This window comes from Chionomys nivalis, chromosome 6, assembly GCF_950005125.1.
Source record: "Chionomys nivalis chromosome 6, mChiNiv1.1, whole genome shotgun sequence".
Lineage (NCBI taxonomy): Eukaryota > Metazoa > Chordata > Mammalia > Rodentia > Cricetidae > Chionomys > Chionomys nivalis.
Window position 1 is genome coordinate 714,266 of NC_080091.1, and position 12,779 is coordinate 727,044.

General features: G+C 38.2%; 1 protein-coding gene and 1 pseudogene across 2 annotated transcripts in view; one reads left to right on the top strand and one right to left on the bottom strand.

The window, feature by feature from the left end:
- Window positions 1-236: 236 nt before the first annotated feature.
- The window catches only part of Adgre3 (adhesion G protein-coupled receptor E3), a 44,470-nt gene continuing 31,927 nt past the window's right edge, over window positions 237-12,779 (bottom strand). For both annotated transcript variants that reach the window (XM_057772463.1, XM_057772462.1), the window contains exons 12-16: window positions 11,202-11,268; window positions 10,085-10,176; window positions 8,090-8,270; window positions 5,276-5,371; window positions 237-795 (exon numbers count right to left, since the gene is read on the bottom strand). In XM_057772463.1, coding sequence (XP_057628446.1) covers window positions 769-795; window positions 5,276-5,371; window positions 8,090-8,270; window positions 10,085-10,176; window positions 11,202-11,268 — 463 coding nt within the window. In that variant the 3' untranslated portion in view covers window positions 237-768. The remainder of the gene's footprint in view (window positions 796-5,275; window positions 5,372-8,089; window positions 8,271-10,084; window positions 10,177-11,201; window positions 11,269-12,779) is intronic.
- Window positions 4,766-4,865, top strand: LOC130876695 (U6 spliceosomal RNA; annotated as a pseudogene).

A 12,779-nucleotide genomic window follows, 5' to 3' on the forward strand; every position in this document is an offset into this window, starting at 1 on the left:
ACTTGCATCAATGAGTCTCAGCCTTCATGCAGAGTATGTACTATAGCACCTCTGGAGACACCAAGGCAGGAATATTAGGGCTGAACTGGGAGCAAATGCTTGAGAATTATGGCTTCTTTCTCAAGTGAGTATCCAGTGACATAACCCATCCTTGCTCTGTGACAGTCAAGAAGCTTGCAAGCAGTCATTGTTGATCTTAGGAAGATGACAGCTTTTTTTTTTCCTCAGAGAACTGTGTCCTACAACAGCATAGTTGAATTTACTGAGGTGCTATTCACTACAGCCATGATCTGGAGTCAGCCTCAGTGTCCCTCAAAGAATAAAGAAACTGTGCTTTATATAACCCATGGCATATTTTTTCTGTTTTAAAATAGAATAAATCCTATTTTTGCAAGGATATAGATGGAATTAAAAGAAGGCATGCTATAATAATTAAGTGAGATGTAGCAAGAGAAATATAATTTTCCATTGTGTTGAAAATTAATAGAAAGAGGAATTATTATGTACAAGAAAAGTGACTGAATAAAGAGGGTCAGGTGAGGATAAGGGAAAAGAGGTGGACATGGTCAAAGCTGTACGTATGAAAAATTCCCAGTAAAATGCATCACATGTACAATTACTGTGCATTAGCAACCATAGCAAGATTATTTTCAATATGTCAATTCACATGGAAGAATGGTGAGATGAACCTAGTACATGTGTGGCCACACAGCAGTGATGGTCCTTGGTTTGGAAGTAGGAACTCAAGTTGTGAGCACTCTCTGTGAGTCAGTTCTGCTGATTTCCAACTTCCTCCTATAATAGATAGACATTTAGAGGTAAACAGAAATTCATTCCTCAGAAACTAAAGTTCTAGATCATGTTGGGGTGACAAGCCTAGACTTTTGGTAAGGTCTAAAGCTTAGAAAACACATCCTAGTGTCTGAATCTAGAACCTCTCGTCACTCCCACATCTGCAATATTTATATTACTTTATCTTTTCACACGGCAGTAGGTTTACTGTGGTCCCTCACATCTTACTAGGTAGTATCATACACGTCATCCTTTAATCCTTCTGGTGAGATTGATATTATCTTTGTTTTACAGACAGGGACATTAAATGTTTTGACCAGACCACATATGCTAAAAGTGGGAGTTTAAATTTATGCGTTTGACTTCATTTAAATATAACAATGGCAGGTCATTTAGATGCAACAGAAAATGTGCTGGCATTATAAGGGTTGATATGGACCTTTTATAATGAAACATAATATCTAACATAAGGGTTTCTGAGTAGTTTTTTGGATCATTTTTATGTAGTTGGTTGTTGAAATTTGATATTATGTAGCTGTGACAGCATATTACAACAGAGCACAATGTTCCCATGAATATTATTCTGATTCTCATTTAATTACATTTTTTGATGAATTGATCAACGTTCAGACAGACTAACCAGTGTCTTGTCTTGAATGAGAATGGTACCCATACATTCACATATTTGAATTATTGGGCCTAAACTGGTAGTAGTATTGAGAAGAATTAGGAAGTGTGACCTTGTTGAGGGAGATTTGTAACTGGCAGGAGGGCCGTGATGTTTCAAAAGCCTACGCCATCTCCAGTGTCTCACTCTTGCTACCTTGTGCTTGTGGATCAGGATGTGATTTCTCAGCTACTTCTCCAGTGCTATGCCTGCTTGCCTGTCTGCATGCCTATGACCATGCTCAATTCCAGAATAAGCATGATTCCTCCTGTGCAACTGCAAGCTTCCAAACAAGCTCTTTCTTCTATCAGTTGCCTTGGTCGTGATGTCTTATCACAACAATAGAAAACTAAGATACCTACTAGCCACAGGGGCACAAATGTGGTCTCAGCAAATTCATCACTGAAACATCACAGATATACCTGTCTGAGCATGCTCGGTGTTCCATTATTCACAATACCTATGATATAGAATCTACAGAAATGCTTACTGTCAGATGAACAATGAAAATAAGGTTGGCATACACATACAGTCACAAACATTTCTCCCATATTTAGATAAAAAAAAAGACAGAGAGGATGGAGAGATGATTCAGCAGTTAAGAACGGTAGATGCTCTTCAGAAAGCCAGAGTTTGATTTATTACACAACGTGGTGGTTCATAACTGTCTGTACCTCCATTTCCAAGGTATACGATTCCATTTTCTTACCTCTGGACACCCAGTACATAGACAAAACAACCAACTTACATAAAATAAATTAAGATTTTTCTTTCTTTTTTGAGGCAGAGTTCCCTGTGTAAGTCCTGGCTGTCCTGAAACACACTCTGTAGAACAGACTAGCCTCCAACTCACAGAGATCCATGAGCCTCTGCCTTCCAAATTCTGGGATTAAAGGAACGCAACACCACTGCCTGATTATAAATAACTCAGTGAAAGAAAACATGAACGAAGACGGAGGACATGAATTTCAGTGAAACATATTATACGCAGAGAAATTAACACAAGATAAAGAAAAGGTGTGCGTTTTAATGTTGAATGCCACTTAAACATTAATATAGAATAGAAACAGCTGGGGCAAGAGACACATTAAATAGATGTTGTATTTGATTTTAAAATGTTACCTGTATGATAGAAACATAACAGTGAAACTTATCATTATTAACAATTTGTCTATTCATCAGGAAGAAAATAAAGTGAAATTTGGGAAAGTAACTGAGAAGTAGCTAGAGAGAAGAAGCTCTGTTTCAGTTCATGGTTGGGGCATAGTGTATGATGGAATGAAAGGTATGGTGGTAAGACCGTTTTCATGTATGGTAATGTGAAGCTGCCTCTCACATCTGGGAAGATCAGGACAGAGAAAGGGGATTGTTCACTCTCGGATAGTTCTCTGTTTTCATTTTTATTTGATCTAATACCCTGTCCCATCAGTAGCTGTCACCTGCGTTCAGTGGGTCTTCCCTGCCCAATGATATCTCTTTGGAAACACTCACACATAGAATAACCAGATGTAAATCATTTGGGTGATTTTAAATTCAGGTAAGTTGACAGTGATTATTAACCAGAAAATGAGAAAGAAAAGAAAGGCAAGGAGAGGTGAGAAGAGAGGGGAAGGGCAGGGAAGGCAAGAAAATGGAGGGGAGGGAAAGGAAAGGCAGGGGAAGTAATCTCTTCAGAACAGTGCATGCTTCTCTGACCTGTCTGTTCTGATGGATCTCTCTAGCCTTTTGAATAAATTTGGGCACCTTTTTACACCTTCTTTAATAGAGGATTGAAACCACACCCATTGGCTTTTATTGTCATTTGCCATTTGCCAATGCTGCACATCATCCTTCGCCCTCATTTTGTCTTTTGTACATGCTGTATGGATTGTGTGTGCATGTGGTCATGTGTGTGAGTACAAGTGAATACATCTCTGTCTTCCACATGGATGTCAGTGAACAGCCTCAGGCCTCCTACCTTGTTTGAGACAAGGTCTCTTGTTTGCTACTGTGTTTATCAAATAGTGCCTCTGAACATTTGGATATTCTCCTGGCTCTGTGTTCCATCTTGATGAATTAGCAATGGAATTAAAAATTGAGTTACTGTATTAACTTTACATGGACCTTTGGGACATGAACCCAAGCTCCCTCTTGTGCATAACAGGTGCTTTATTTACTCACGAAGCCATTTGCCCAGCCTTCTACCTTCAAATACATTATTATCTGCATTAAAGGATCCAGTCCTCTCCCCTCAAATAAACTATCATTCATATTAACAGATCCATGAACACAGCATCCTGCCATGGCCACACTGAAAGATGAGCCCAGCAGCAAGACTCTCATCACTCAAGAGTCGATGGTTTCTCAATAAATTGCTCTGTATAATTAGTTCACACAAACACCAATGGATAATTTTATCATGTAGCACCCTGAAGTCTTTATATATGTATACTTCTTATGGAGACTCATTGAGGTACTTTAGAAGTAAATTTTATGGGAACTAGATGGTGCAAACATAAGGCAAATTAGAGAATGTGGTGAAAACTGACAGCTACATAGCAGTAGTTAAAGTGATTTAAATTTCATGTGTGTACACCAAGCATTTGTATAGGTGACATATTCATGGATCTACACACAAATGGAGGTCACAGGATATCTACAGGTGTAGATTCCATTAATTTTTAAGAGGGTCTGTAACTGGTCAAGGGCTCACCTGTTCATCTAGACCAGCTGTCCAGGGAGTTCCAGGGATGCTTTGACTCTATCTACTCAGTGCTGAGGTTACAGGCATGTACCACCATGCCTTGTTTTTTTCTGTAGATACCAGGGATAGAAATTGGTCCTCGTGTTGGCAGGGCAAACGCTATACTGAATGTACTATCTCTACAGATCTTAGTGCTTTTGGGTATCGTAGAGAGCTGGGTCTGAGTATGACTCTTCCTGTACAGAAAGTTAGCACAAGATAAGAACTCAATTCTATGGCTCATAAGAGCCCTATCAAGCCAGAAAGCACCATCTTGAGAAGTGCCCTATTTTTATTGGCTAGATTTTTCAGAGAATCATAATACTTGGAAAAATCTTGATTCACAGAATCTATGGACAAACTCTCACAGATACAGAGACTGAGATAATTACATAAGAAACAATATATACAGAGGGATGTGAACACAGAAAGTCCATGTTCTGATACAGAGTGAAGGGCGTAGCAGAGGGTGGTCTGGGCCTAAGTAAAAAGAAGAAAATTTATTTATATGTCTTTTCACAAAGGAAAAAGGTTGGAAAGTGTCAAGGAAAAGGGTGAAAATCTCTCAATTCTCAACTCCACCAGCATCAGCAGCACATATTCTGAATTTGGAAGAATTCAGGGAAGATTAGCCTGGCCCCGTGCAAGGATGACAGGCAAATTCCCGAGGTGTCACTGATGGTACCAGAGGCTGGGCATCCTGTGCTGCTCACAGACTGCTCATTGCCTGTGTCTAATGAGTACTGAGATGAGTCTTCTGAGGTGAATATATAACTACTTGTGATAGTGAACAGAAAAGATAGATGGAAGAGATGAGGATCGGGAGGAGGAATAGAGGAAGAAATATTGAAGAGTAAAGACATGTGAGTGGGGTAGAGAGAGAAGATAGGATCAAGAAAAGAAGTAATGAATCAAGAAAGGCGAGAAGAAATTAGGGAATTAAGGAAGGAATTTAGGTACCAAATCTAGAAACTGTGGCTGTATATAGTATGTTATAATTTTTATTTCCTTTTCAAGGAACAGAGAAGAAATCTGTTTCCATGACAAACTAGCCATAACTAGTCACATAAGCCTTTCTGGGGAGCCAAGCTTACCATCTTAGTGTGGGTAGTAGAATAAGACATCTCAGTGCTTTCAGTCTCAACCCCTTTGTGCATCTTACGGAACCACTTCTTATATTCCATTCGCACCTGAAAGTTTGAAAGAATAATTAAAAGGATGGCTCATATCTAGAACTTGGTGCAAGGTAAGGGAATCTACTTTACATGGGAAACAAAAGACACTAATGTCAAATCCTACTCTGTATGACTCATTGTTTTTCTGTATATATTTGACCATAATTGAACTTATTAATTTTATTTAAATTACAAATAGGAACTTATACAAAAAGAATTGATAATGTTGACAGTGGTACAGTAGTGGGTGATGACGATAATGATGACTGTGACACTGCTGGATGTGATAGCAGTGACGGTCATAATGAAGACAGTCATGATGCCCATAATGCTAATTATTAGAACGCTGATGATAATAAAGGTAATCGAATAATCAGAGTAGTCCCAGTAGGGTTGGTAATGATGAATATGATGAATGTGTGATATGGTCACAGTGACCAAAGTGGTAATGATAATGATTATGGTAGTGATATTGATGTGATGGTAGTAAATATAGTAAATATGATAATTATTGTGGTGTTAATACTGAAAAATAAGATGATTGGTGGCGATGGTGGTTGGAATGGAATGATAGATACGATGATGACTGTGATAATTGTGGTGGTGGTGGTGGTAATAAGTATGATGAAGGATGTGTTAGTGATAGCAGTGACAAGAGTGGCAATGTTAATGGTAGTGGTAATGATGGTGGCGAGGATGCTGAGAATGAAGATAATTATGAAGATGACTATGATAATATAGTGGTGATAAGATGGCTATGATGATGGATATGATAATGATGATAATAAGGACAATGATAGGATGATGATGATGATGATGGTGGTGGTGGTGATGAAGATGAAAAAGCAGAGGAAGATGAAAATGTGATGATTGTGGCCAAAAGTTACTAAACAGTAGATATATGTGAGGCACTTGATAAGCAGCATAATGTTTAACTTTCACATAAATTGAAGATAAAACATATGTTTTTAATCTCTAATTCAGGTGACAGAATCTAAATACTAAGAAAGTAACATTTAACAGGGCACATGACAGTTCAGCATATAATTCCATGGTCTACCTTTTTAAAAATCATTGTCGTATTAAAAATAAAATTTGAGTTTTTACTCCTCACATGATTTTATAGAGACACCCATGTTTCATTTTACTTCTGCTGAAATAATTAACTCAAAGAAGTTACAGATCACCATGCATACTAGAATACATGAATACATGAATACAGTGAATACATGAATACATGAATACATGAATACATGAATACATGAATACAGTGAGTCCTTTATTATTAGAAAGCTTACCAGGAGCAGACTAGCTCCTCAGGAAAAAGAAAAAAGAAAAAAAAAAACTCTTGGAGGTAAATTAAAGCATGGTAAAGCTTTTTGACGTTAAAAGGTGTAACCAGTGGCAGGATGAGGCATGAGTTTACAACAAAAGGAAAGAAGAACCCTTTGGTCTATAAAACATCACACAAGCCTCATATCACCAGAGAAAACTTTTATTTACCTATGATCATCTCCCAGCAGGGAAGAAGGAATCATCTGATCTTTAAAACACCTGATAAGTATCTTTTATCAAAAGAAGGGAGAAACTGTTTAATAACAAGGCTTCAGGGGGGAGGAGGTATGTGGTCAAAGTAACCTAACTTTTCCTAAGCCATTTTACTGTGAGGGAGAAGTACCAAACATAGAGGAGGCACACAATTAGGGAAGAGGAATTAATGAACTATTATAATGATGGTTCATTTGTATTAGCAATTTAACTGCTGGTATTTACATCCAACAGCAAACAAACAGACAAACAAAAAGTTCACCAAAGATTGCCATAAATAAAGATTAAAGAATAATTACAGTGACATGCACAAAAGAGCGTGTGTACCAGGCAGTGGTGTACACCTTTAATACTAGCACTCAGAAGGCAGAGCAGGTGGATCTCTGAGTGTTCAAGGCCAGCATGGTCTACAGAGTGAGTTCCAGGACAGGCTCCAAACCTTGTCACACACACACACAATGTGTGCTACTGGATTATATTGTACTGTCTTACAGAATCCTAACTCTTCAAAATAAGACACCGTAACACTTCCATATGGTAAAGTAGACTCAGAGAGAATTGGTATCCTCTTTGAGGTCACAAAACAAACTAATAAATGGAAGAACAGAGTGAGGTAGATTGTGCCAAATATCCTAGTGTTATCCTGTTCAATATGAATCACAACAACCAATCATATCCCTGGTGAACTCAAATTTGATCATGAAGTTTGTTTTGAATAATCAAAAGAGTGCAGAAATAATGTTATTTGTAACAGTTATGCATAAGCTTTAAGATCTAATGTGGGATTTACATAAAATATCCTTCCCATTTGATACAAGACAAATAATATCCCACATTGTGTCCATGTTGCCAGGCTAATTTACTCCCAAGTGAAGACTCTTTCATTTCATAAAGGCTAATTCAACCAAGTAACAAGAAATTCTGTTTTAAGGCACCATGGTTGAAAAATTGAAAAGAAAGTGCCATTTGTTAATGCAGTATAATCCACCTTGTCTTGCATGCCCTTAAGAGGTACACTTAGATGCTGAATAGATACAAAACACAATGTGTGAATTAACTAGGAAAAACTTCAAAATATCTTAAACAAATGAACATTTAAAAATTGAAATGTGAAACTCCAAGAATATGAGCAACTGGTCTAAGAGAATTTTGGTATTAGGTTGGTAAGAAATGAGACAGCCTTACCTGGCGATTAAGCAGACAGTGTACCACAAATATCAAAACCCCCTGTAGGACATTGATGATGGTGAATAGATAGGCAATGATCAATTTCACTGTCTTCCCGAATTCAATGACCATAAATAAGCCAATGCCCCAAGAACATCCCAATACAAATAGTTGAACAATGGCTTTAAATGTCATGATCCTGGATAAAAACAATGGCAACAAAGTTATATACTGTTCCCCAGGCTTTGACTATATGTTAAGTTAGCATTAATATAAGCAATATTTTTATGTGTTATGCTACTGCATTTTTGAAATATTTTGTTAGTTAAAAAATGTATCTGTCCTGTCCATAAGGTGCACTGGGGTAATGTCAGTATCTTGTGGGAGTGGCCAATAAGTTACTAGTACAACTTAAGGCCCACACCACAAGAGTGTGCCCACATGTAACCTTGCCTGAATGTTCAGGAGCCAGAGGCAAGATAGCCCAGAACCCCCTGATAGAAACAAATACAACTAGCAAAAAATTAGTCAGTGAAATGATTCCTAATAATATCCTGTTGTACGCATAGATTGGTGCCTAGCCCAATTGTCATCAAAGGGGTATCATGCAGCAACTGATGGGAACAGATATAGAGGCCCACATCCACAAGGTAGAGCCAGGGAAACGCTGCAGAAATGGGGAGGGAGGTTTGTAGGAGTCAGAGGGGTAGAGGATACCATGAGAATACGACACAAAGAATCAGCTATGTGGAGCTCACTGGGGTCTCAGAGACGGAAGCAGCAACCACGGACCCTGCATGGGTCTAAGCTAGTTTCTCTGCGTATACCTTACGGTTGCATAGTTTGGTGTTCTTGCGGCAGGCCCAACAGTAGGAGAGGCATGTCTCTGACCCTTTCACTTGCTCTTGGGACCCACCTTCTCCTAGTGAGTTGCCTCACCTAACTTTGATATGAGGTTTTGTGCCTAGTCTTATTGTAGCTTGTTAACTGTGCACAGTGGAAAGCCCTTGGAGGCCTACTCTTTTTTTTTTTCTGGAAGGGAAAGGAAGAGGAATGAATCTGAGAAAGCAGGGAAGGGGAGGGACTGGGAGGAGTGGCAAGAGCGGAAAATTCAGTAAATATAATATATGAAATAAGAATAAAAGAGAAAAATTACAGCAGCTCACACTTGAGGAATTTTAAGATGTTGAAAATGTTAATGCCCCCAGGGGCGTTTGATTTAGACTACATGGATTTTCCATTATGAGATGGCTGTGAGCTTGTAAAAACAAGGAATATAATGCAATGGTTAAAAAGTAAAGTGTTTGGGTATCAAGTTAATAAGGGATGGAGTGTGATACATTAATTTTCTCATTAGTAGGAGGTAAAGTCACACATAGCCTGATTCTGAACACATCTGTGAGGGAGTATTAAAATAAGGGTGACCTCTGAGAATCTCTGTGAAGGATTGTTTTGATTAGAGTAATTGAGGAAGGAAGTCATGCCCACCATGGGCAGTAGCAGTCCCTGAGTTGGGATGCTGGGTTATGTGAAGGGGATCCATGTAATTGCATGCACTCACTGCCATCTTCTTTCCGTCTGTGAATGGAGTAGGGCCAGGTAGCTCTAGATCTATTTGCCTTGACCTTCCTATGACTGTGACTATACACAGTCAAGACCTATAAAGTAAAATAGATCCTTTCTCCCTTAATATGGATTGGCCAAAAACTAATTAATAAAAATTCCTTTAGTACATAATTGAAGAAGCATATTTGTTTATCGGAAATAGAGAATTTTCTTCTATTTAATGTTCCTGATTACAACCAGGTGGTAGATATGGAGAATTCTATTTTCTACATTTGTAAGTTTTTATGTTTTTGCTTGTTGGTCTTGGTATGGGAGCCAGGTCTTCAAACATTCTAACCAAGAATTCTATCTATGAACCACAGTCAGACCCATTACCATATTTTGTATCCAGTGTTTCTCCCCTAGAAAATGTTGCAATGGAAAAAGCTAATTCTGTTACATTCTTACTTGGTGTCCTGAAGTGTAGAAACTTCTTTATTGAGGGAAGAAAGTTTGCTTCTCAAAATCCATATAGTTTGAAAGTAGAACACCAGGTTGATCTGTGGGAGTGTCATGAAAAAAATGAGTTGGAGTTTTCTTTTATGATCCTTTCTTCATAAAATACAACTTTGATTGCTGTGAGACTAATTCCACAAACAATTCAGGCCCCACATAGATTCCATGGTCATTCTCTGACCTATTGTATGCAGTAAACAATATATGTGCAGTTGTCCCCACTTCTTATTTAGTTTCCTATGTCTTTTATTCAAAATAGAACGTTTTGAAAGTAGAAAGCTTTCATTCCTGACCTAGGCAGAAGGTATTGATTATGAAGTTTCTAGAGAATAGGAAAACATCTTGAACAGAGTAGCTAAATGTTTGCTCAATGTTTCTGAATGCACAAATCAACCAATGAACCAATTAATCTAGAACTTTAAAAACAACCCATGGTGGACTGCTATATTATATAATTTAAATTGCAATAAAGAAACTAGAAAGTCTATAAAAGATGAAGGATGGGGAGGTGCTGCGAATGCTGTCATCTGTGTATGACTTCTTTATCGCATTCATGGACTCACAGCCACTGTGGTTATTCACACACAATCAAGCCAGCAAAAACTCTAGCACGGGTGAGGAAGGAACTGCGGCAGCTTCACCGCAGCTAAGGAACGAGTGGCCTTGATAGCTAGAATAGGAAAAACACCCAATACTCCTCTTTGTATATAGCCACTGATAGGCTAGGCCCTACAGCCATGCACATATGGGCTGTATTAGTTAGACTTAGTTGGATATGTAAATAAAAGAAGAGGATGTAAACTTGGGAAGAGAATTGGATGAGAATGGGGGATAGACAGAACCGTAGTTACTTGTATACTTGCATAAAATCCTCAACAATAAATTTGAAAAATCAGCTAAAGGGAGATGAGCAAATGAGGGACGAGTGGGTGATGAGCACACATTCAGGACAAGGGCCTCTCAGCCTGCGCTCTGGGTTCACATCTTCACCTCAGTTTCACTTCAATAGAAAGGAATGCATTCTGTTTTTGACCGAGTACAGGCACAGCCACTAATAGCAGTCACCTACCAAGATAATGGATGCCACTGGCCCCAGGAAGCTCCAGATGAATGCTTTATCAAGGCTGAGCCAGCAGCTGTGAATAGGAAATGAGGATTAGTTGTCTCTCTCACTACAGGGTTGAACACGCGGCCTGGAAGTCTGATCTAGCACTGTGCAAAACAATTGTTTCCAACCGGGATTTCAGATGTTCTTGTCTGACGTGAACTGGGTGCAATACGCATGAGCTTTCTCAAGTAGGAAGTGATTAAATCTTTAGAAAGATTAGATGACGGGAGGAACAGCGGGGTACTTACAACTCAGTAGCTATCATTTCTCCATAGTTTTGGGTTATTAATTCAAGATCTTATATCTTCTCCATTAGACTTTTGGTAATTTCTCCAGTATATACAAGATAACTCTCTAGGAATTCTGAATGTCAAATATTTAAAACAATTTTTGCAAATCATTTCTCTTAGTAAGATTAACTCTATCTGTAAACATCTCTTTACAGTTCTCCATTTGGTCTAAATCTTTTTTCCTGGGCATTTGTGAGTTTTCTCAGCTACAAACTGTATAGTAAGGGTTAAGTGGAATGGTATACATGGAAATTTGGGGTAAAAGTCAAGACTCTATAGGTATAGTTTTTATAATGACACTGGTAGCTATATTGAGGCAGTCAAACCAATAGTTAACTCTAGATTAAATCAACTAGACAAAATTAAATATATTTCATATACAAAATACTCTTATTTCTTGAAGATTGTCACAACTTGACATGAAAAGCGCCAAAAAAATCTAACAGAAAGTGTTCTAAATTGGGTCCCGGCATGTCACTATGAATAATTATAATGTCCCACAGCCAATGTTTAGGATTCAGTAACCTTCACTCTTAAGTTGTCTTCTTGGGTTGAAAACTACAACTATGTAGCCAATGCAGCTACAAACTACTCATATTTTGTATGTAGAATCTTACTGGGATTCAGTTGCCCTTCTTCACATACCATCAATGACTGCTTTCACCATAGCCATGTAATAAGAAGTGATTTCTACAGAGACAGTTTGGTCTACAGACCTAAGGTATTTAGCATTTCGCCCTTTATGCAAACAGTTTGACTGCTCCAAATCTTGTACCAAGATTATTCTGATTGTAGGGCTCTTCATGGAGTTATATTAGAGACACACAAGCAGTAAACCAGTCTTTAGTACTTGGCATTTTTCTTCTCGTTGTTATGGTCATTCAGGGGATTTCTGTTAATATCTGCCTACTGTTTAAAGTTCTTGGAGAATATAATCCATGGGAATTTAGTGTGAGACTGTGGAATTCCTTTAACCATTCCTTAATTTCATGAAGTCAGGTTCATTTTTTTATGTCTGTAGATTCATTTGTTAAAGGAGCTCTCATTTTACCAAAATTCCCAATGTGATCAGACACCAAAGCTGCTGAGGATTTCCATTAGATTATGTTTTTAAGTATTAGAAAAGATGGGACAAAAGATATGGACCAGTTATGAAAGTGCTCTTGTGTCAGGAGCCATGTCCCCCCCAAAATTATTATAGGGATCACTGCCCTGAGGAGTTTTGCAGAGGGCTCCACTTCCCAATTGT